General features: G+C 36.9%; 1 protein-coding gene across 1 annotated transcript in view; it reads left to right on the top strand.

Moving 5' to 3' along the window:
- The window catches only part of LOC129014352 (uncharacterized), a gene marked incomplete at its 5' end in the record, with an annotated part of 119,829 nt that overhangs the window by 2,896 nt on the left and 94,060 nt on the right, over positions 1-22,873 (top strand). Inside the window, 4 exon segments of the mRNA XM_054451678.2 lie at positions 11,918-12,051; positions 14,495-14,709; positions 22,091-22,152; positions 22,155-22,213. Of these exon segments, the coding sequence (XP_054307653.1) occupies positions 11,918-12,051; positions 14,495-14,709; positions 22,091-22,152; positions 22,155-22,213 (470 nt within the window).

The raw sequence follows: 22,873 nt of genomic DNA, 5'->3' as shown, positions 1-22,873 counted from the left end.
TCCTTTGCTTACTCCAACCCAGTTGTAGTAATTATGCATACCCTTGACATTCTTTACACAGAATCACCTGTTTATATCACACAGAATTGCATAGACTTTAGTTGTATGTAGTCTGTTTAATAAAGGTAACTATAAATATATACAAAGATTCTTTTGCTATAAAGGAGATTCCTATGCTTAGATTTGGTTACTAGGTTTCATTGGTTGTTATAGTTTATACCCTCCACGGGCTGTATTACAAACAGTAAGAGATATGGGTAAAGTTCCTGAATTTCTTTGATAAATAAGTATTTTCTTGAGACAGTTTAACTAGCAAATTCCAGCTGAGGCCATGCGTGGGGAAATATGGCAGAAGAGTATGTTCAATTGTTTATTGATGATGTTTTACCCAGTATGCGTTTCAGAGAAAAAAAATTACTGCTTTTTGTCATTCTGTGCTGTCAGGGGCTTAATTTGATAAACATGGTCATGGTTCTGGATTATAGGATAATTGATGTAGTAATTGTGATAAACTTGATCAAATTCTTAGAGGACAAATTATAGTAACCGTGTAAAACTCAACAGGTATTCTATATTTTGATTGGTTTGGTGGTTTGCCCTATCACGGAAAAGTGTGTTTTTCTCTGTATAAAGTCTGCCTCAATTTAAGAAAAATTCTCTACTTTAAGAAAAGTTGCTTGACAACTTTCAGATGAGGTTGATCAGGTCCACAGGGTTGGAGACAAGATTACAGCATTAGAGAGTGCTAGCATCTGTGTCCTTCCAGATGATAGTCTGTTCGAGAGTCTAATCAAACTCTTTTGTCTTTTTCACCTAGCATAGGTAAATAGAAAATCTTTACTAAACCAATTCTTATGACCAGATTTTAAATCTGTAGGTATGATCCATCCCATGACCCCTTTTTAAAAAGACATAGATTTGAATCGATGTTACTGTTTTAACAGGAAAAACTACTCTGGCTGACTGTCTTATATCTAGCAATGGAATCATCTCCAGCCACCTAGCAGGCAAGGTATGTTATTATTTTATAAATACTTGTTGCATTTCAGTATTAGCTGTCAACAATGTGATGAACCATTTTCTGTGTTCTTTAGCGATCCAAAAGGGTATAAAATATAGTTCTTGCATCTAAAAGCTGCCAATCCATTTTGCAAGATAAAATTGCTGGTGAGAAAAAGTTACTTCTATATTGTTTGTATTGCTTTATATTAATATTTTGTAAGTGCAAAAGTGAGTTTTTGCAACAAGCAAATGATACACAATTGTGGAAGATTTCACAGCAAAAGATTATTTGTAGGTGAACAAATTGGGTGGTTTGAGGAGAAGACAGAAAAGCTATCAGGTGGTGGGAAATAACATGGATAAAGGCTAATTTGTGTGTTGTGCTTTGAGTGGAGCGTTTGCCTAGAGACTAGTGAGAGAGAAAACACACTGGCAGGGAGGATGTGTAAGATGATAGAAGACCTTAAAAGTTAACCTAAGTATCAAAGGAAAGCTGCTTATGCCTGAAGATTGTGATGAAAATAGTGGGTTTTTTGGTTTTTGTTTTTGAGACAGGATCTCACTCTGTTGCCCAGGCTAGAGTGCAGTGGTGTGATCATGCACGGCTCACTGCAACCTCGCCCACTTGGGCTCAGGTGATCCTCCCACCTCAGCCTCTCGGGTACTAGGGACTACAAGTGCATGCCACCACACCTGGCTAATTTTTTTTGTAGAGACAGGGTTTTGCCATGTTCCCCAGGCTGATCTTGAACTCCTGGGCTCAAGCAATCCTCTTGCCTTGACTTCCTAAAGTGCTGGAATTACAGGTGTGAGCCACCACACATAGCCTGAAAATAGTATTTGAGGAAATAAAATTAAAGAGATCTTTATTTGTAGCTATGAGTTGAAAGGGCTTGGAATAATTTACTTGGCAGTAGAAAAATAAAGATATATTCGTTTCCGTAATGAATTTAGGATATGAACAACAGGGTTTATCAGGTGACAGAGAAGAGAGAGAAGAGGAGATGGAGGAGCAAAATTGAATCCAAAGTAGATCCAGTAGACTTGAAGGTCGATTTGGGAATTGATGTGTGGGTTGGGAGGGAAGCTGGCCCAAGATACTATCTAGAGGAGGCTGAAAAAAACTAAGTTGAGTGAAATAATGAAATGCTTATATTTTCCCCACTTGAGAATTTAGAAAAAGTATAATAACTCCAAAGTAAGTAGATGAAATAATGAAGCATGAATTAATGAAATAGTAAACAGACATTTTATAGAAAGGATCAGTGAAGCCACAGTTTGTTTTTGAATAAGATTAACATAACTAATGAAGAGTGAACCCTAATGTAAACTATGGACTTTAATTAATCATAATGCATCAATATTGATTCATCAGTTGTAACACATGTATCACATCATATACTAATACAATATAGATATAATGGGGAAACTATGTGTTGGTGGGAAGAGAGAGTATGTGGGAACCTTCAGTTGATTCTTCCATGAACTTAAAGTTGCTCTAAAAATATAAAGTTTATTAATGTAAAAAATTACTAGCAATATAGACAATTTTTGATTGTCTTGACTAGAAAACTTTTTTGTTTTGCTTTTCATTGACGTTGTTGAGGAATGTTTGACCCTTTTGACCTGCTAATGTTCCTAATGTGGCTCACTGTACTTTGGACATATACAAAGCATAGTGTATATAAATAAATATTTTTGAATGAATGACTTTAAAGAAGGGTAACACAACTGACAAAACACCAGCAAGATGATCAAGAAGAAAAGAGAAGAGGCAGAAATAAGTGATACCCAGAAAGAAAAATGCTACAGAAGTGAATACGGTAATAATAGGATATAATGAACAACTTTATGCCAGTAAACTTAAAAGTGCTAAAATGGAAAAATGTCTGGAAAACATAACTTGCTAAAACGGAGTCAAGAAGAAATAGGAAACTTGAATTATTCTATAGTCATTTAAGAAATTGAATTGGCTGGCAAAAATCTTTCCGTAAAGAAAAGACCCAGATTGTTTAACTCTCCAGTTCTGCCAAACATTCAAGGAACAAATAATTTCAGTCCTACTTAAACCATTGCAAAATATAGCAGAGAAAAACCAAACAATCGGGGAGTATTCTCCAAATCATATGAAGATAGCATAACTTTGATACTAAAAGTCTGTTAAGGATAATACAAGACAGGAGAATTGCATACCAACCTTGTGATTATGGATGCAAAAATTATAATCCTCATTAACAAACAGAATTCAGCATAGTATAAAAAGATGATTATTCATATCCAAATCGAGTTTATCCCAAGGAATTCAAGATTGGTTTAACATGTAATTTCACTATATTAATGGATTAAAGGAAGAAAATCATGATCATGTCAACAGATATAGAAGACGTAGTAGAATTCAACATCTATTGTGATAAAACCTCTTTGCAATGTAGTTACAGAAGAGAACTTCTGTAATCTGAAGTGGAATATTTATAAAAAACCTACAATGAAGATTGAGCTTAATGATGAAGTGTTAAAACTTTTCTATTCATAGCCAAGAATAAGGCAAGAATGGCTGTCACACCCTTCTGCTCATTGTGTTATAATTTCTACTTTACATTGTACTGGAGGTTCTAGTTGCAGTGATAAAGCTGGAAAGAAAAATTAAAAGTGTGAATTTTGGACAGGAAGAAGAAATGTAGATAAATTGCTAGGATATTAGTAACAATTTGGCAGGTTTCAGGATATGAAAACCATTGAAAAGAATACATGAGCAATAAATAGGTAATATACAGTAATTTAAAAACATAAACCATTTAAATAGCGTAAAAAATGTACCGTGCTGGGCATGGTGGCTCATGCCTATAATCCCAGCTACTTAGGAAGCTGAGGCAGGACAATTGCATGAACGCAGGAGTTTGAGGCTGCAGAGACCTGTGACAGCAACTACACTCCAGCCTGGTGGATAGCACAAGACGCCATCTCTTCAAAAACAACAAAAACAACAACAATAACAACAAAACCTATAAGATATTGGAGAAAACTAAGACGTATTATGAATGTATTGATGTATTGTAACCTGTGGCCTGGAATAGGCTGAGGCATGAAATTGACTGATGGCTCAGAATAGTAGGCCTAGAACTTCTACTTTAGATTGTACTGGAGGTTCTAGTTGCAGTGATAAAGCTGGAAAGAAAAATAAAAAGTGTGAATTTTGGAAAGGAAGAAAACAAAAATGTAGATAAATTGCTAGGATATTAGTAACAATTTGGCAGGTTTCAGGATATGAAAACCGTTGAAAAGAAGTATACGTGAGCAATAAATAGGTAATATACAGTAATTTAAAAACGTAAACCATTTAAATAGCATAATAAATGTACCTGTGCTGGGCATGGTGGCTCATGCCTGTAATCCCAGCTACTTAGGAAGCTGAGGCAGGACAATTGCATAAACCCAGGAGTTTGAGGCTGCAGAGACCTGTGACAGCAACTGCACTCCGGTCTGGTGGATAGCACAAGACGCCATCTCTTCAAAAACAACAAAAACAACAACAATAACAACAAAACCTATGAGATATTGGAGAAAACTTAAATGGAAGGATATACCATATTTGCATATTGGCTGACTATTTTTTAAACGACATTTAAAAAATATTGATCTGTAGATTCAGCAATTCCAGTAAAAATTCCAACAGATTTTTGAAAATTTCAACTTGATATGCTGATTTTAAAATATATACAGAAGAGCAAATAAACCAATTAACAGCCGGGACTGAAGAAGGGTAGGGTATGGAAATACATCTTACCCACTGGCAAGACTTATTATCAATGTGTTGATGTGTTGTAACCTGTGGCCTGGAATTGGCTGAGGCATGAAATTGACTGATGGCTCAGAATAGTAGGCTGGCATTTCAGATCTGTGGGAAAAAGATGAACCTTTCAAATGGTTCTTGGGCAATTGGTTATCCCTGTGGAAAAAAAAATTGGACCTCTAGTTAACACCACACACAAATCAATTGCACAGTTAAGATATTTTTATTTAAAAGCAAAACTAAAGCTTTAGAAAATAATATGGGCTAATATTTTTATGACCTTAAAGGAAGATTTCTTAAGACAAAAATGTGCAAATGATTTTATAAAATGTTAATAAACTACTTAAAATTAAGAACATATTTATCAAAGATGCCAGAAAGAAATGGAAAAACCAAGCCTGGTAACTGTGAAAGATATTAATAACCCACATATAACTGACAAAGGACTAATATTTAGAGATTATACATAACTCCTATCCAAAACAAAATAAATCTTTATTACAACCAGTAGAAAGGTGGACAAAAGGCTTGTATAGGCAGTTCACAGAAAAGGAATGTTAAATGGCCAATACGAGAAACTTCTAAAGGGATACTTAATCCCATTAATAATAGGAGAAATGTAAATTAAAACCATGAGATGCTATTTATCACCCATCTTAAAAAGTAAAGTCCAGCAGTATCAGCTGTTGAAGTTATGAATCAAAAAAAGCACTATTCCACTGTGGATCAGTCCAACTATTTGGAAAATAATTTGGAAATATCAAGTTAGGTTGAGGATGTGCAGATTTAATAACTCAGAAATTCTACTGGTAGGGAGTGTACAAGAGACCCACAACTGTTCATATCAGTGCAGTAATAGTTACAAAAAACTGGAATCAGTCTCCATGTCCATCAATATCCACCAGTGAGGGTCTCCATCTCATTCTCTAGACCTTGAAGTGCATCTTTTTGTTCCCAGATCTGATTACAAAAGTTAATTCTTCTACCCTTGTTTTCAAACTTCTCCTTTCAAGACTCAGACCATCCAGTTATTCACCTTTCCAGTCATTGTCAGCTCCTGGTGATGTTTCCTGTTCATTAGTGACTTTGGCACCCAGCCTCATAATTGTTCTTTTCAGCTGAATCTTCTAAGGTGGCTTTTACCATCCCTGAGAATGACTTCTTCAACAGCTTATCCTCTCAACAACGTTGATTCTCCACTTCACCTACCCGTTGTCATGACTACTTTCTGGATTTTAGCATCACCTTGAGCTATTCATCTTTGACATTTCAAATTTAAATACTTCCTTCTCTACAATCTTTGATTCTCCCAGCTGTTTCTTTCACCTGATGTTCTCTAGTTTTTTGACTCCCATCAGCCTCTTTCTTCATTCACTTCCTGCCTCATACAGCCCAGATTTGTCATTTCACTGACAGTCTTGCCAGCATCTTCAGTCTCTTTGGTTCTTGACTTTCTGTCATATTTTTCCCAATAAAACTTTAACCCTTGATAAAGTTAATTCTCTACACATCTTCATCCTTGTATTTGGGCTAGGTTCTCAAGTGGTCCTCCAGACTGCCGGCAGATTTCCCATCTCTCTCTCTATTAGGTCTTGCTTATTCTTCTCAGCAGCTATTTTAAACCTTCTGGTCTCCTTCAGCCTACCTGTCATCCCCTCCTCCACAATCTTAGCAGACATTCTTACTTTCTATTTCACAGAAAAGAGAAGAATTCTCACCTGCTTGCCACTGTACCTCAAAACGTAATGGTATGGGCATTTTTGTTTGCCTCCTGTCACTGGCAAAAACCTGTGCTCTGGTGATCTTCTGTTTATGATCTTTTCTTCAGTATCTTCCACCACTCCCTCTGTACTGGCTTGTAACCGTCAGCTTTTAATCATGCTCAAGTCTGTCTTGTCTTAAAAAATACATAAATCCTTCTTTCAGCCCCACATTCCTCTGCATGTTTCCTCTTCCCACTTCTTAGTCAAAGTTATACTACAATTACTTTCTCAATTACTCTGATGATAGGACCCGCACCTTATAGTAATGACATGCATTAGCAGTGTGAAATTGGTCCTTGATCTATGACCTTCTCTCCAGGGCGATGCTAGGCATAGAGATACTATAAGTAAGCGTCAACCTTTTTTTTTACTCCAGGGTTTCTTATTCTGGTTCTTATTCTTATACCCTTCCAAGCAAAACTGCCAATGATCAAAGGAATCAAGACAATGTGGATGTGTAATCATTAGATTTACTATCTACACAGCAGGCCTTCAAAGGTGGAGAAGTTCTCAGTGATGTCAGAGTTCAGGGTGTGGCCACAGTACTGGGTGGCAGATGTGGACTGGCATCATACTGAGAAAAACCAAAAGTGGGTGAGGCAAAATGTAATCAGAAGTGGTCTGTATGTGGTCTAGTTTCATGTTGCAGGAAGGTCAGGAGAGGCCTTTGGGTTGGGTTTGTGCAGCAAAAGAAAACTTAATCAGTTTGCTATTGATAGTTGTTTCTAGATCACTTTTTCCTCTCATTTTCCTAACCCATGTCACTTTTTTTTTTTTTTTTTTTAAAGACAAGAGTCTCATTCTATCACCCAGGCTGGAATGCAGCAGTGATCATAGCTCACTGCAGCCCAGAACTTCTAGACTCAAGCAGTCCTCCTGCCTCAGCCTCCCAAGTAGCTAAGACTACAGGCATGTGCCATCATGCCTGGCTAATTTTTTAAATTTCTTGTAGAGATGATGGTCTCGTTATGTTGTCCAGGCTGGTCTTGGCTCGAGTGATCCTCCTGTTTTGGCCTTCCAAAGCACTTGGATTATAGGTGTGAGCCACTGTGCCTGACCCCATCTCAGTTTTGACACATACTGTCAGAGTCAACCACCCTTCACCTCTCCTTGTGGCAGCCTTCTCATAAAGATGGTTACCCTGTTACCTGTGTCAGCTTTACAATTGTGCTTTACAATTCTGTCAAATAAGCCATATTAGTTGATTTATAACTTACAAAGTTATATATTGATTTAAAATGTAAAAACATAGTATTGATTTAAGATATAAAAGGTAACCAGGTTCAGTGGCTCACATCTGTAATCCCGGCACTTTGGGAGACCGAGGCAGAAGGATCACTTAAGGACAGGAGTTTGAGACCTGCCGGGGCAACACAGTGAAACCCTCTCTCTACAAAAAATAAAATAAAAATTACCCTTGTGTGCCTGCAGTCCCTGCTACTCTGGAGGCTGAGGCAGGAGGATCATTTGAGCCCAGGAGTTTGAGGCTGCAGTGAGCTATGATTGTGCCACTGCATCCAGCCTGAATGTTACAGTGAAACCCTGTATCTTAAAAAAAAATTAAAAAATAAAAAGTGGTATTTCCTGTGGAGGGAGACTTGTGGTTACTTTATAGTTGGTGTACAACTTATGTATATAATTGTTATAAGTTCATACATAAGGAATTTAGGAACATATCTTCAGATAACTCAGGTTCTGCCGGTATTTCTGTTATTTTTGTTGTCAGGCAAAATACTCTACCAATACACTGAAACATAAAGGACACTTTCAGGAGGTTCAGATCTTCATCCATAACTTCAGTTTTTCTTTTTTATTTTATGGAAAGTTTTCTCTCATCAGCTTTCTATGTATGCTTTAGTGAGCATTTCCAGTGTTTTGGAAGTTGAACACTAAACTCCTTACATGAAGTTTTACTGAATACAGAGATGTTTTGGCAGGTCCTAGTGACAAGTGTGCACCTTCTGTGAGACAATTATCCGTGGCACTTTAAAACCATGGGCAAGGGAGCAATTCTTTTCCCATAACTCCCTATTAGCAGCAGAAATTGTCTGGAAGATATCTCCCATAATTAACTTCAGGTCTTCCAATTTTTTTTTCAGTTCCCTGGAACATAAAAAGATTGGATTGTTGCTTGACTGATTAGATCTGTGCCTTGAAATGAAGCAGTTTAGTTTGGAATGCCTGGGAAATAAAGCAGCAGCATTCTGTCCCTGAATGCTATTGTAAAGATTAGTTCAATATGTAGCTTCAGGACTTTATTACAAATCAGAAAGATCATTTAGCATGCTTAAAAAATTTTGTCTCCTGAAAAGTGTTATGCATTTTCTGCTTTTTAAATAATTTCCACTAGCAATAATAATAATATCTAGCATGATAAGCCCTGTAATTGTTTTAATATATTTTTTAATTTGATCACACACACACAAAAGTGGTAAATGGCATTTTTTAAAGAGACATAATGTGGCTGAAGTCACAGCAGAAGAGCTGTGCTTGGGGACTTTTTTTCTCTAATGGATATGGGACTTCTTTCCCCAACCTTTGAAATTTAGGTTAACGTTGTTTGGAAAGGGTTAAGATGAAAAAGGCATTGAAAGAGGACTTGGGAGGCCTGGCTCAGAGCCAAGCCTTTGTCAGCTGTGTAACTGATCATGGCATTTCCTCTTTCTCACCATTAAATACCTTTGAGAAACTCCAGGTTAAACAGAGTTGGACAGACTTCTCACAGGGCTTCTCTGAACCTTTAGTATGTATGTGTGATGTGAGCTCCGAGGCTGGCTGTATTTGTCAGCTGTATTATTTGATCAGACACTTAGTTTTTAGGAAGTAGATTTTCAGGTGGAAACACTTGGTGTATCTCTAGCTTTCAGTTCCTCTCTAGATCTGAACCTGCCCTTCCTGAATGAATTTCAAAGAATCTGGAAATGGATGCGTAATTAAGGGAGCATAGATAGGTAGATCGGTATTCGTTTTTCTGAGTATTCCCTAAAAGGTCTAACTCCTATGAAAGTAAGAGCACTGTTGTATAGGAAGCCTGAAATGTCTGTACGAGTGCATTTTTAGACTCTGTAAAGAACTTGACTGGAGACCCAGTCTCTGAAACTTCAGTATCAGGTCCCGGTCGTATCACAAAGGATGGGAAAGCGCTTGAAGTTCTCCCACTCTAAAGTCTGGAGTTTAGCCAAATGAACAGGCAAGTGTTGTTTCCCCAGTTGCAAAGTATGAAGGAATCTAAGACGTGAGAAGTGACTGAGATGGTTAGATAGCCCTGGGTATGTTTCTGGCTTCCTTCTTTTGGGACCTTGGGTCAGTCTCTTACCTTTTGAGGGCATTAGCATGTTTTTCTATGGAATAAAGGCTTAGGCTGAGAAAATGCTGAGGGATTCTAAGAATCTCACAGCTTTAATTTTATATAATAGGACCCTAGACCACTACTAGACATGCTCCTTTTTCTCTGGTGTACTTGGTTGAGATCATGATACTTATTGAAAATGTTGGCTAGGAGAACTGGTGTGAGATCTGACAGTGAAAGGCTCGATTGAGGTCCAGTGGACCCTTGCTCCAGGGCTCTGGTTATTTGACTTCTTAGATTTTCACTGGAGATCTCCATGGTCTTCTCTGGTTGGAGCCTTCTCTGGTGGTTTCAGCAGAGCAGTGGTTCCTCATAAAGCAGTTTGCATGAAAAGACCAGGAGGCAGCAGGGAGGAGTGGTACTGACGAAGGCAGTCTGTTGCTAACTGATGGCAGTCTTTCCCACTGAGCCTCAGTACACTTGGGAATGCTTCACCCGGTGTTTTAGGAATTCATTAGCAGTGGAATCTTGGCATGTGAGATGAAAGTTACTGCCTTCTGAGTGTAGTGGTTAGAGGTATGGTCTTTGGATTTAAGTGGATTTGAACTTCTGCTCTATCATTTTGAATTGTGTGATCTTAGTCAACCTCAGAATTGGATTCTAGCTGAATGTCCTTGAGAAAAATACTTAACTTTTCTGTGCCTTAGTTACCTGCTATATAAAATTGGGCTAATAGTTGTAACTACTACAGGGGATTGTTGTAAGTAAGCATTAGATAATTATGCTTTATGTATTATGCTTAGAACAATGCCAGCCATGAATAGGCAGTCCACAGATGTTAAGCGCTGGTTGTGGTTATTGCTGTGGTGGTATTTATCATCAGTATCACCTAGGGCACAAGCGAAGTCATTGAAATTATATTGGGGGAAAATCCTTTAACTGTCCCATAAATTGCAGGTTGAGCATCCCAAATCTGAAAATCCAAAATCTGAAATGCTCCAAAATTCAAAACTCTTCAAATACCAACATGGCACAAAAAGGAAATGCTCATTGGAGCATTTTGGATTTCAGATAAAGGATACTCAAGCTTATAGTCATTCTTGAGCACATTCAAGTTGACAAACTCTGAGTTAAGGGGGAGCAAAAGTAAAGTATATGTTTGAGCGTTCAAATAATTATTCTGTCTTTAAAAGAGAATTATATCAAATTTATCAATAATGGGGAATGAGTATAGAATTCTATAGCATTACTAATTTTCCGCATGGTATACTAAGTTGTGTTTAATGATAACTCTCTATAACCTAGGATGATCTTTTTTTTTTTTTCTTGTTTGCCTGGGACTAAGGGCTTTGATGGGATGTGGGAATTTCAGTGCTAAAACCAGACAACTCAGGATGTGCCATCACCCTACTATAAATTTAATACATTTGTCTGTTGAGACTATTGAAGGAGATATTAATAGGAGAGCACATAGTGCACTGCTTGGCACATAGTAACTGCTCCTTAAGTTGTGGTAGAATTGAGTTTAAATCTTTTGTAGCATTAAGTCTAAATCTACGTATTTTGTAGAATTGAGTCTAAATCTAAATCTTGATTGAGCAGATTCATACACTGCTCTTTGACAAATTGTAGGGAAGAACTTGGCCAACTGCTTTGTTGTCCCTTTGAACAGCTTTTACTGTCAGGCTCTTGGGCATTGATCTCTTTCAGTTTCAATTTCCTAAACTGTAAAAGGAGAATAGTAGTATGTATCTCACAGGGATATTTTAAGGATTTGATAATATGTGATTAGCACATTAAAAGTGAATATCACAGTGGTTGGCTCCTACTAAGCTCTTAAGTGGTAACTATTAGAATAATAAAGTCCTTTAACATTTTATATAGATGCCATTTGGAATCAGTAGTCCCATCAGTGGGGAAAGTTGGAATGATAGCTCTTGACTGAGTGTTTGACTCCTTTAGCTTTGCTCGGTTTTTTCTTAAAAGCTTTCAGCTTTCTTATTCTAGAATGCCTGAGGAAGAGCATTGTATACCTGCACAACTGAAAATGTGTGTTTACAAATTGTATTTTAGATAATGAGGAGTACCTGATTAATCTGATAGACTCTCCAGGACACGTGGACTTTTCCTCAGAAGTGTCAACTGCTGTTCGCATTTGTGATGGACGCATCATTGTGGTAGATGCTGTGGAAGGAGTCTGTCCACAGGTAATGGATTGTGATGAGAAAATACTTAAATGGTTAAGGGTGAGGAAAGAAGGGGAACTGACTGACTTTAGGCATTTCACCGACAATCACAACATTGGTTTTATATTTCACATTTGGTAACGTTCCAGTATGTGATGGAGTTAAATCACCAGAGTTCTGAAGGGATCTTAGAGATGATGACTTTAATTTAACATAGTTTGTTTTTGTTTTTGTTTGTTTTGAGACAGAGTCTTGCTCTGTCACCCAGGCTTTAGTGCGGTGGTGCGATCTCAGCTTACTGCAACCTCCGCCTCCTGGGTTCAAGTGATTTTTATGCTTCAACATCCACATAAACTGGGATTACAGGCATTTGCCACCATGCCTGGCTAATTTCGGTATTTTTAGTAGAGACGGGATTTCGCCATGTTGGTCAGGCTAGTCTTGAACTCCTGGCCTCAAGTGATCCACCTGCCTCAGCCTCCCAGAGTGCTGAGATACAGGTGTGAGCCACCGTGCCCAGCCTTATTTATCCTTCTTAACTGTCAGTTTCATACAGGCAATAATGAATTCTTGTCTGTAGTCCTTTGCTACTGTGCTGTATACATACTTTGTGAACGCCTATTGAATACCTTTGTGTGACTGGCATAGTCTAGAGTGGTTATTAATCAAGATTTTCTAACGTGCTCTAATTATTTCAAATCATGAGTTTTACATTTTTCTTTCTGTTTTTATTAGACACAGGCAGTTCTGTGACAAGCTTGGCTTGAAAACATCCATCCAGTTTTAGTGATTAATAAGATAGATCACTTGATAGTGGAACTGAAATTTACCCCACAAGAAGCCTATTCTCACCTCAAGAGTATTTTAGAACAGCTATTTTAATTTTTAGTATCTAAAAAATTTAGCCTCGAAGAAGAGTTGTAAGGAAGTTACTGAGCTGGGTATGAGCCATTGCTACAGAAAAGTGAACTTTTCCACTTCAGATTCATACATGTTGGTGTTATTCTACAACAGAGGCAACAGAATAAGCATGTTCTCAGTAGTCCCTTCCATCTCTTGGAAGCACCCATCATATAAAGCTTGGACAATAGGCTCTCTTGTTTAAAACATTGTATCTTGGTTCCAAAATGAAGCAATATTAAGATCTTATTACCTGTCTATAGTATTTTATTACCCGTTGTTAGAGGAAATTTTACCCAAGCATTCATTCATTTATTTATTCAGCAAATATTTCATAGATATACGTTGAATAAATGAATTGTCGAATGTCCATTGTGCACTAGGGATTGTGAATGTAAGATGGACAGGTCAGAATCCCTATTTTCAAGGAGCTCACAGTATAGTAGGGGAGACAAACAAAGAGATATTTGGAGAACAATGAGATAAGCCCTGGGTGTGATATGACAGCATAGATAAGGGCCATCTAACCCAGTCTGGGTCAAGAGGGAAGAATGAGTTAGAAATCGTAGAATGGAAACCTTGAGATGGAAGTAAAGTAGGTGTTTGCCAGGTAGGCAGTTGGGAAAAGGACATTCAAAAGAGAAAGAATATGACAGGCACAGTCATAAAGGCAAGAAAAAACACAGTACAATGTTTCATTTAAGGAACTGCAAATTGTTTTATAGCTGATTAATTAGATCATGTTAAACAGTGGCAAGAGATGGGAAAAAGGATATGGATTTAGATGTTGATGAACCTTGTATGCCATGCATAGGAGTTTGAAATTTCTTCCTCAAGACAGTGGAAAGCATTGATGAGAGCAACTTGAGTATATTTATTTGCTAAAGGCAAGAAACAATAAAAGTAGAACAGTGAAAAAGAATGATGGATGGATATCATTCCCTGTAGAAATAGGAATAGGTAAAATAACTCCTGCCCTGCATTGGCAGGAGAAAGGTCAGTGGTATTTGCAGAGATAAGTGAGCTTGTAGATAGGAATGGGGGGCACTTGAAGGAAATCTGAGTAATAGGTTCCATTTTCTTTCTGAGGTAGGACACAAGATTACTGCCTATTTGGGAGTGAAAGTAGTTGAGGATTAGGAGTTGGGAAGAGGGCCTGAGAGAGTAGTGCACATTTCAGACAACCGATGTGAGAAATGGTCAAGGCAGTGGACTGAGGTTACAAACTAGGATTGTGGGGTTGGAAATCATGAGTACTTTGTGATACTAGGCCTCAGTACTGAAAAACAAATTAAGGATATGACACATTAACATTTACATTAAACTAATAATAATAATCACAAAATGACCTTCCAAAAACCTTATAATTTAGTTATGCTGAGTTTAGGAAGAATGGATACATCTAAGTTATTCACTGATTGTGGATGTCACTTCCATTCGTGTGTGCTTAATGAGCCCAAACTGACTGATGATTCTAGCCCTAACACAGGTTAAACAGTGTTTCTCCTGCGGTGAGCGTGCTAAGCATTTGAATGACGCTCTGCCATTTCACCATCTCTCCTAGATTAATGTGCTCACAGGAACTCTTTTTACTTCTAAAGTCCTAGGAGAAAGAGCAGAGAGAGAGACTAAATCCCAAGTGAATCCAAATTCTGAACAAGGAGAGCAAGTATATGACTGGAGCACTGGCTTGGAGGACACAGATGATTCTCACCTTTACTTCTCTCCAGAACAGGAAAATGTGGTGTTTACCAGTGCAATAGATGGGTGGGGCTTTGGGTAAGTCTGTTTGAATCTGATTAAATCTCTGCAGATTTTATATGCAATTGGTTTTTTTTAGTGAAACTTTTTATTTTGAGATCACTATAGATTCACCTACAGTTGTAAGCGATAATACAGAGAGTTCTCTGGTGCCCTTTACCCAGTAACTGCCTCCTATCCATGATAACATCTTGTAGAACTGTAGTACAATAATCAAGCAGGACTTTACCATTTGCCATCAATATACAAAACATTTCTATCACCACAAGGCTCCCTCACGTTGCCCTTATATTGCCACAGCTACTTTCTTTCCATGCTCAAACCCTTTTTAACCCCTGACAACCATTTATCTTATCTCCAAATTTCTCATTTCAAGGGTATTACAGAAATGGAATCAAAACAGTATATTATAGACGTGGAACCAAAAAAATAGGTAATATTTTTTAGACTGACTTTTTTCACTTAGCATGATTCTCTAGAGACTTATCCAAGTTATTGCATGCATTAATACTGTAGTTGGTTCCTTTCTGTTGCTCAGTAGTATTCCGTGGTGTGGATGTGCCCCAGTTTAACTATTCACCCATTAAAGGACAGCTGGTGTTTTTTTTTTTTTTCCTTTTTGGGCCATTATGAGTAAAGCTGCTATAAACATTCATGTGTAGGATTTTGTGTGAACATAGGTTTCATTTCTCTGGAATAAATGCCTAGGAGTGCAGTTGCTGGGTCATATGGTAGTTGTATGTTTAGTTTTTAAAGAAACTACCAAACTGTTTCCAGAGGGACTGTACCATTTTATATTCTCACCAGCAATGCATGCATGAGTGATCCAGTTTCTCCAAATGTCCACGTTTGGTGTTGTCACTGTTTTCATTTTAGCAGTTCTGTTGGGTGTGTACTAATATGATATTGTGGTTTTAATTTGCGTTTTCCTAACAGCTGGTTTACCTTGAACATCTTTTCATGAGCTGATTTGTCATCTGTAGGTCCTCTTGGGTGAAAAGTCTTTTCACATCCTTTCCCATTTTCTTATTGTGTTTTTTTGGTACTCCTGGGTTTTGAGAGATTTTTTTCTATTCTAAACACTAGTCCTTTGTGCTTTGCAAGTATTTTCTCCCAGTGTATAGTTTGGCTTCATATCCTTTAACAGTGTCTTTCAAAGTGAGCAAAGTTTTTCTGTTTGTTTGTTTTGTTTTGTTTTGTTTTTTTTGAGACAGAGTCTTGCCCTGTTGCCCAGGCTGGAGTGCAGTGACTCAATCTTGGCTCACTGCAACCTCCGCCTCCCAGGTTCAAGTGATTCTCCTGCCTCAGCCTCCTGAGTAGCTGGGACTACAGGTGCGCACCACCACTCCCCGCTAATTTTTGTGTTTCTTTTAGCAGAGATGAAGTTTCACCATGTTGTCCAGACTGGCCTCAAACTCCTGACCTCAGGTGATCCTCCTGCCTCAGCCTCCCAAAGTGCTGGGATTACAGGCATGAGCCACTGCTCCCAGCCATCAAAGTGAGCAAAGTTTTTAATTTGGCTGAAGTTTCCTTTATCATCTTTTCTTTTTATGGATCTTGATTTTAGAGTCAAGTTGAAGAACTCTTTGCCTAGCTCTAGATCCTAAAGACTGTCTCTCATTTTTTTCTAAAAGTTTTTGTTTTACCTTTTACATTTAAGTCCATGACCTATTTTGAGTTAACTTTTGTATAAAGTGTGAGGCTTGTGTTGAGGTTTTCTTTTGTGGCGGGGAGGGCCTATGGATTTCCATTTACTCTAGAACTCTTTGTTGAAAAGGTTATCTCTTCTCCATAGAATTGCTTTTGTGCCTTTGTCAAAATGCACAATTTTTTGTTGGGCATACTTGTGTGGGTCTGCTTCTGAGTGTTTTGTTCTGTTCCATTAATGTATGTGTCTGTCTTTCCAACAGTACCACATAATTTTGATTAGTGTAGCTACATAATAAGTCTTGAAATAAGGTAGATTATTTCTGTCCACATTATTTTTATTTTTCAAAATTACTTTTGCTGTTCAAGGCCTTTGCCTTTCCATGTAAATTTTATAGTAATCTCACCTATATCTGCAAAAACATTTTGCTTGGATTTTGATGGAAATTGCTTGGTAAACCTGTTAATTTGGGGAGAATTTTGACATCTTTGCTAAGTTGAATCTTTTCTATTCCGTGAACACTATGCCTCTCCATTTATTTAAAATTTTTAAAAATTCTTTTATGAGCATTTTATAGTTTTCAGCATATAAGTGCTACGCATGTTGAGTTAGATTTACACTTAATTTTTCATTTTTCTGAATGATTATAAATAATATTTTTAATTTTGGTGTTGACACATTCATCGAGTATATAGAAATACAATTAATTTTTGTATGTTGCTCTTGTATACTGTCACCTTGCTGAACTCACTTGCAGTTCTTTGTAGATATTTTGGAATTTGCTATGAGACAATCATGTCTGCAAATAGGAATTGTTGTATTTTTTTCCTTTTGTATCTGCACGCTGTTTTCTCTTTTGCTGATTGCACTGGCTAGAATTTCCAGCACTATTTGACTGACAGTGATGAGAGTGGATATCCTTGCCTTGTTCTCGGTCTTAGGAGGAAAGCATTAAGCCTTTCACCATTAGAAATAATGTTAGGGCTGCAGGCTGTTTTTGGATATCCTTTATCAAGTTGAGGAAGTCCCCTAATAATCTTATTTTTCTGAATGTCATTATTATGAATGTGTCAAGTTTTGTCACATACCTTTTCTGTATTAATATATTTGTATGATTTTTCTTCTTTAGCTTGTTAATAAGGTATATTATATTGATTGATGTTTTTGAATATTGAGCCAGTCTTGCATTTCTTTATAGATTTTATATACAGTTGATTTTTAACTTTAACTTTATTCTTGAATAAATTCAAATGTATACCACAAAAGGATCCCACTGTATTCCTTAGATCAGTTTATTTCCTGTCAGTTTTTTATCTTCTTGAAGTTGTTTATACATAGATGAACAAATATATTTATATCAACTTTGATACCAACAGTAGCAAAAGTTAGTCTAGCTTTATTGAGGATGTACATATGCTAAATATTGAGTTAGTCACTTTATTTAAATTATTTCACCAAAAACTCTGACAACACTCCTTTGAAATAGATATTAGTATTTATTATCTAAGTCTCAAGAACATTAAGTAACTTTTGTTCAACATCACTCAGCTGCTAAGAGGCAGAGCTGATATTAAGATTAAAGTCTGCCTGAGTCTGAAGCCTATGTTTTCTTTACGTGATTCTTCTCTGGTGTCTTCCCTATGGGGTAGAAGGATCCTTATTTCTTCTTATTGCCTCTCCCGAATTTGTACATGCTGAGGCAGTGTTAACAGTGACATTAGATTTCAGAATGGAGTAGATAATTGATCACATTTTTCAACTGCAACAATTTCTGACTTGTGGAATCAAAAAATCCAAATGTAGTTAAAAGATTATTGCTTTGAGAAAAATGTCTGTGGTTTGGATAGATAATAGTGGGACCATAACGACCTTTATTTTAGTTGGGGCTTGATATTGTATGTAATTTGCAGGGATCATAGAACTAGAAATGATGCACTAGGAGAAAACAGAGTCTCTTCATGAAATTTATATCAGTGTGACTTAGAATTGGAAAGAAAGAAAGGATCAGGAGCTGACTAGAATGCAAGGCTTGGGAGTAGCCTAACAGATCTCTGGCTTCATTTTTTAAAATGTATTTTCCTTTTTACAGGAACTTGTTCTCCAATTTCCCTTTGACCAGATTTTGTCTTGGGCAGGGCAGTGTAATATAATATCATAATTTTCTGTTTGTAATAAATTATAGATATTTTAGTCCATTTGATGACTAGATCATACTAGAGCTAAATAAATTGAAGTAATGCATATATGATGAAAATAGAAATTGTGAACCTGCTGAGAATTTGCACTTTTCATATATGGTTGATGGATTGTCATTATCACCTTTCTAGGCCTCAGTTTACTTATCTGAAAAAACAAGAATATTGGGCTAAGATGATTTCAAGACTTTCTTCAGATTCATTCACAGTGATTCATTCAATCGTATAATAGGGTCGTACTTGTTGATTTCCTGATTTGTGAGCATTCTGCTAGTAAGCCACAAGGTGTGAGGCTTGTCCCTTTCTTACAGTGATTTTCATAAGTAATTTAATGTTTTATGCTAATTTTAGTCTAAATCACACAAATTGGGGGAGGTTTATTGTGGAAGGAAAAGGAATGGGGAGGAAGTTGAATGGATAGAATAAGGGTGATTTACATAGCCCTTACTTTTGACATTTTTAGATACTATCAGCCAATAAATGAATGTTCCCCTGTATTAGACAAGGTCAGATTTAGAGATTGGCATTGTCTGTTGTCAGCAAGTTGATATGTGAATTTATGGGAAAGTAGTTGTAGAAATGAAAGCACCAGAGACTTTTTTTGCTTCCCATTTTCCTCTAAAATGCCAGTTAATAGGCCAAGTTGACAGCTGCGTGTGTCACAAAAGGTGTAAAATGAACACATTCCAGAATTTGCAAGATGGTTCTATAAACTCTGCAGTGGGAAAGGATTAAGAAGTGTGACTAGAGGCTGAACGTAGGTCTTCTGCCTAAATCTATCCTGTTAATTGATGTTAATCTGGGAGAGTCTGCTCTGAAAAGCAGAAGCACATTGACTTGGATGGGTAGCATCAAGAATCTAAGTTCTTGTTTTAGATACATAGAACTGAGTCCTCAACCTTATAGAATAGGGACAGGAGAGAAGAGACAGTGAAAAGCCCTTTGTATTAAATATACTTGTCTTTGTATAACCGAGTCTTAGAATTCTGTAGTTAACATTAATCCACTGGGTAGTGTGGAGGGCAAAAGGGTGTGTGGCTCAGTAATTTCGTACTTGACTGAGTTGTCATTCAGCAAGATAGGCAACGAATAGATCAGTAGTCTTGGAATATAAATCTTTCTGCAGGTCTCTTAGAATCTTGTTTGTAGTTACTCTGTAGAGGAAATGAATTAAAATAGAATTCAAGAATGGAGAAGTGCTAGAAATTGTCAGTGTTTAAAAATTGTAACTAATTAATGACAAAAATAAATAAAAGCACTAGCAGTAATGTGGAATGGGTTGATGTTAAGCAAATTTTGTGGTAACTATGGGATAAAAAAGAATGAAAAGGACAACAAACAAGATTTTGAAAGATTTATGTACCTATATGTGTACACATGTGTGAATATTTTATATGGTGGACCAGAAGAGCCTAGCTTAAGCAAATGGGCAAGTGTCTTACTATAATTTATGATTTTGATAGAAGTTTTGGGAGTGTTTATTTATAAAAATCTTTAAGTTTACCACTTTCAGAATTAAGAGCAGGATATTTATCTGACATGTCATTGTAAAAGATAAAAGAATGTATAGTACAGTCTGGGTAACACAAATCAATATTTTTTTTAAATCCTGTAAGAATAGAAACCACACTAGAAACCTAACTGATCAAAACAGTTGTACCAATAAATGATTGTACCAATAAATGTATGAAATCCCCTACTAAGGAGATATTTTTTAGAAAGGAAATTTTATTAAAAAAATAAATCCATAAATTTGTTACATAAAAGAGGTAAACATAATGCATAATGGACAGAAGCTACATACAAAGCTTTGGCTCAGATATGCCAACCAAATATGAATGAAAAGAGAGGTTTGGCAATATTAACAATAAAATAACATTTATTGTAAATGAATTATGGCATAAGGATCATTTTCATACAGATATTGACACATTTACTAGTGAAGAGATTAACGATCAGTTATCATAACAACAAAGTGCATGAGACAAAAATAGAACTATAAGTAGAACTCTGTAGGCACATAGTTTGGGGGAGATTTTCACAGGTTAGGAGACAGGAACATGAACCATATGAATAGAATAATTAAAGTCAGAATTTAAGTGTCAGTGGTGAAGGATATACAAAAATTGGTTCTATATCAGGTGAAAAATTAATTCAAATTTAAAAGAAAGAAAATGTCACAGGTTTCATGTGTTCATCACTCAGTCATTATCTCCGGTTTTAACCATCTAAGAATAGACCCAAGTCGCCAATGTGGAGAGCAAAGCTTCAGCTGTATTATTGAGGCCCCAGGGAGCATCACTACTAAAGAACAAGGCTCCCTTCTAAAGTTAGGTTGGAGAATGCCAGGGAAGTCAGTCCACAGTGGTTGCCTCCTATTGTTTCCTTCCACGTGTAAACCTTCGACCTCCCTGTAGGTCCTGAATTGGATTTGCAAATCTGCATGGCAGGTTACAGCCTGCCTAGCAAAACTGGGTGTTGATAAATGAAAAGCCTCAGAGATAAGGGTATCCTGACTTAACGTCTGGAAGTAGGGCTCTGTGCACCGTTCTGGGTGTGCTGAAACACAGGAAGCCAGGAGAAGGCCTGACTCTTTTTAGGGATCCACAGAGTAGGCAGCAAGGCAGAGCCTGCTTTCTTTTTGAGGCATAGGAACTCTACCAGTGGATGTCAGCCTTTCACCTTGTCTTCATTTGTGGAGGAGTGATTAAAGAGCCACCTGCAAACAAAGATAGTTTTATTTCTTCTTTTCTAATCAGTATACTTTTTATTTCCTTTTCTTGTGTGATTGCGTTAGGTTGGGTTTTCAGTATGGTGTGGAAAAAAACTGGGGATATCTTTTTTTTTTTTTTTTTTTCCTGAGCAGGCATCTTTTAAGATGCTGGTACTTTGAAAATTCTCATCTCAAATCTTAGATTAAATTATATTGTTCTCTAAAGAAAAGGTCCTTTATCCAGGCAATGCAGATGCTATATATAGGACCCTTAGTTGTTGATTGACTGTGCTCCTGTGACTGGAGACCATCGTGGTAACTGGTTTCTCTGTGGGCTGATGAGAGTTAAGTCAGTGTGTGTATGTTTACCATTAATCTAGGATAATAAAAAACTTGTTTTGGCAGGTTATGGCTCAAGAGTTTCTTTCATTTGTGAGCAACTGTCACTTATAGCAGTGAGTAGCCGAAATAAAGCTTCATTGTTGGCATAGTTGTGACAGGCAGCTGGAGCTTGCATTTTCTTGTCCCTAATTTTATCTTGTTTTACATGTGTAAAATTAAGAAAGAAAGCTATAGCATGTGTTACAATTCATATTAGTGTAGACCTGAACATGGGCTTTGGAGCCAGACTGCTTGGATTTAAATCCTCACCTCAATTCTTCCCTGCGTGATATCTCTGCTTCATTACCCTTTTCTGTAAAATGGGGAAATTTTGTAGGATAGTGGATGAAGTTTCGTAATACACATGTAAAGAAGTTTGAACAGTACCTGTCACAGAAATGTTCAAATATTAGCTATGCTAATCGTTGTTATTAATAACATGAACATTTGGTCTTCTTTCAGAATTGAGCACTTCGCCAGAATCTGTAGTCAAAAAATTGGCATGAAAAAGGAAGCTTTTATAAAAATCTGTAGGGAGATTACTATATAAATATGAAGGCTAAAAAGATCATGAAGGGTGATCAGGTAATGTGGTATATGCCCCTTTTGATTGTTGGTCATATTCTTGCCCTATGAAAACCTATACTGTAATATCTTTAATAAATGTAATTCAACTTTAATTTATGCAGGTGAGTTCATGAGGGATTTTTTTACTGCATATAATTGGGAAAGGCTTACAAGTCTCGTATACAGGTATTATTCATACAGGGTTCTTAGTTCTTTTAATATAGTGAACAAAGAACTGCTTTTTCTTTTCTTTCTTTTTTTTTTTTTTCCAGAAGACCTAAAATCTTAGATCTTGGGCACTTGAAGGCACACATTTTGTGCCATGCATTTGTTTGTCTCTGTCACCATAAAGAGATGTCTCTTCTAGACATCCCTGTATGGTTCACACTGTCCTTCTAGTCTCAGCTGAGGCCTTATCTCACTGCATGCTGGTCATCATGCAGTGTAGACTGGGAGAGGTGGGTGCTCCCTGAAACCCCTTCTACAGATAGAGGTGGTGTAGGAATGCTGTCATATACACACAAAGGATACTTTTCTTGGAGCTTTATTTTTTAATGTAAAAACCAGGATTTCATAAATGTATTCTTATTGAAAATCATAATATACATTGCTTTTGAGAAAGTACTCACAAGTATAAAGCCACAGCAAACAAAAAAATCAAAGCCAGCACTGCTAGTA

The sequence above is a fragment of the Pongo pygmaeus genome, chromosome 16 (assembly GCF_028885625.2).
Source record: "Pongo pygmaeus isolate AG05252 chromosome 16, NHGRI_mPonPyg2-v2.0_pri, whole genome shotgun sequence".
NCBI classification, from domain to species: domain Eukaryota; kingdom Metazoa; phylum Chordata; class Mammalia; order Primates; family Hominidae; genus Pongo; species Pongo pygmaeus.
Note: the sequence above shows the minus strand (reverse complement) of the source record. Positions and strands in the feature narration are given on the sequence as shown.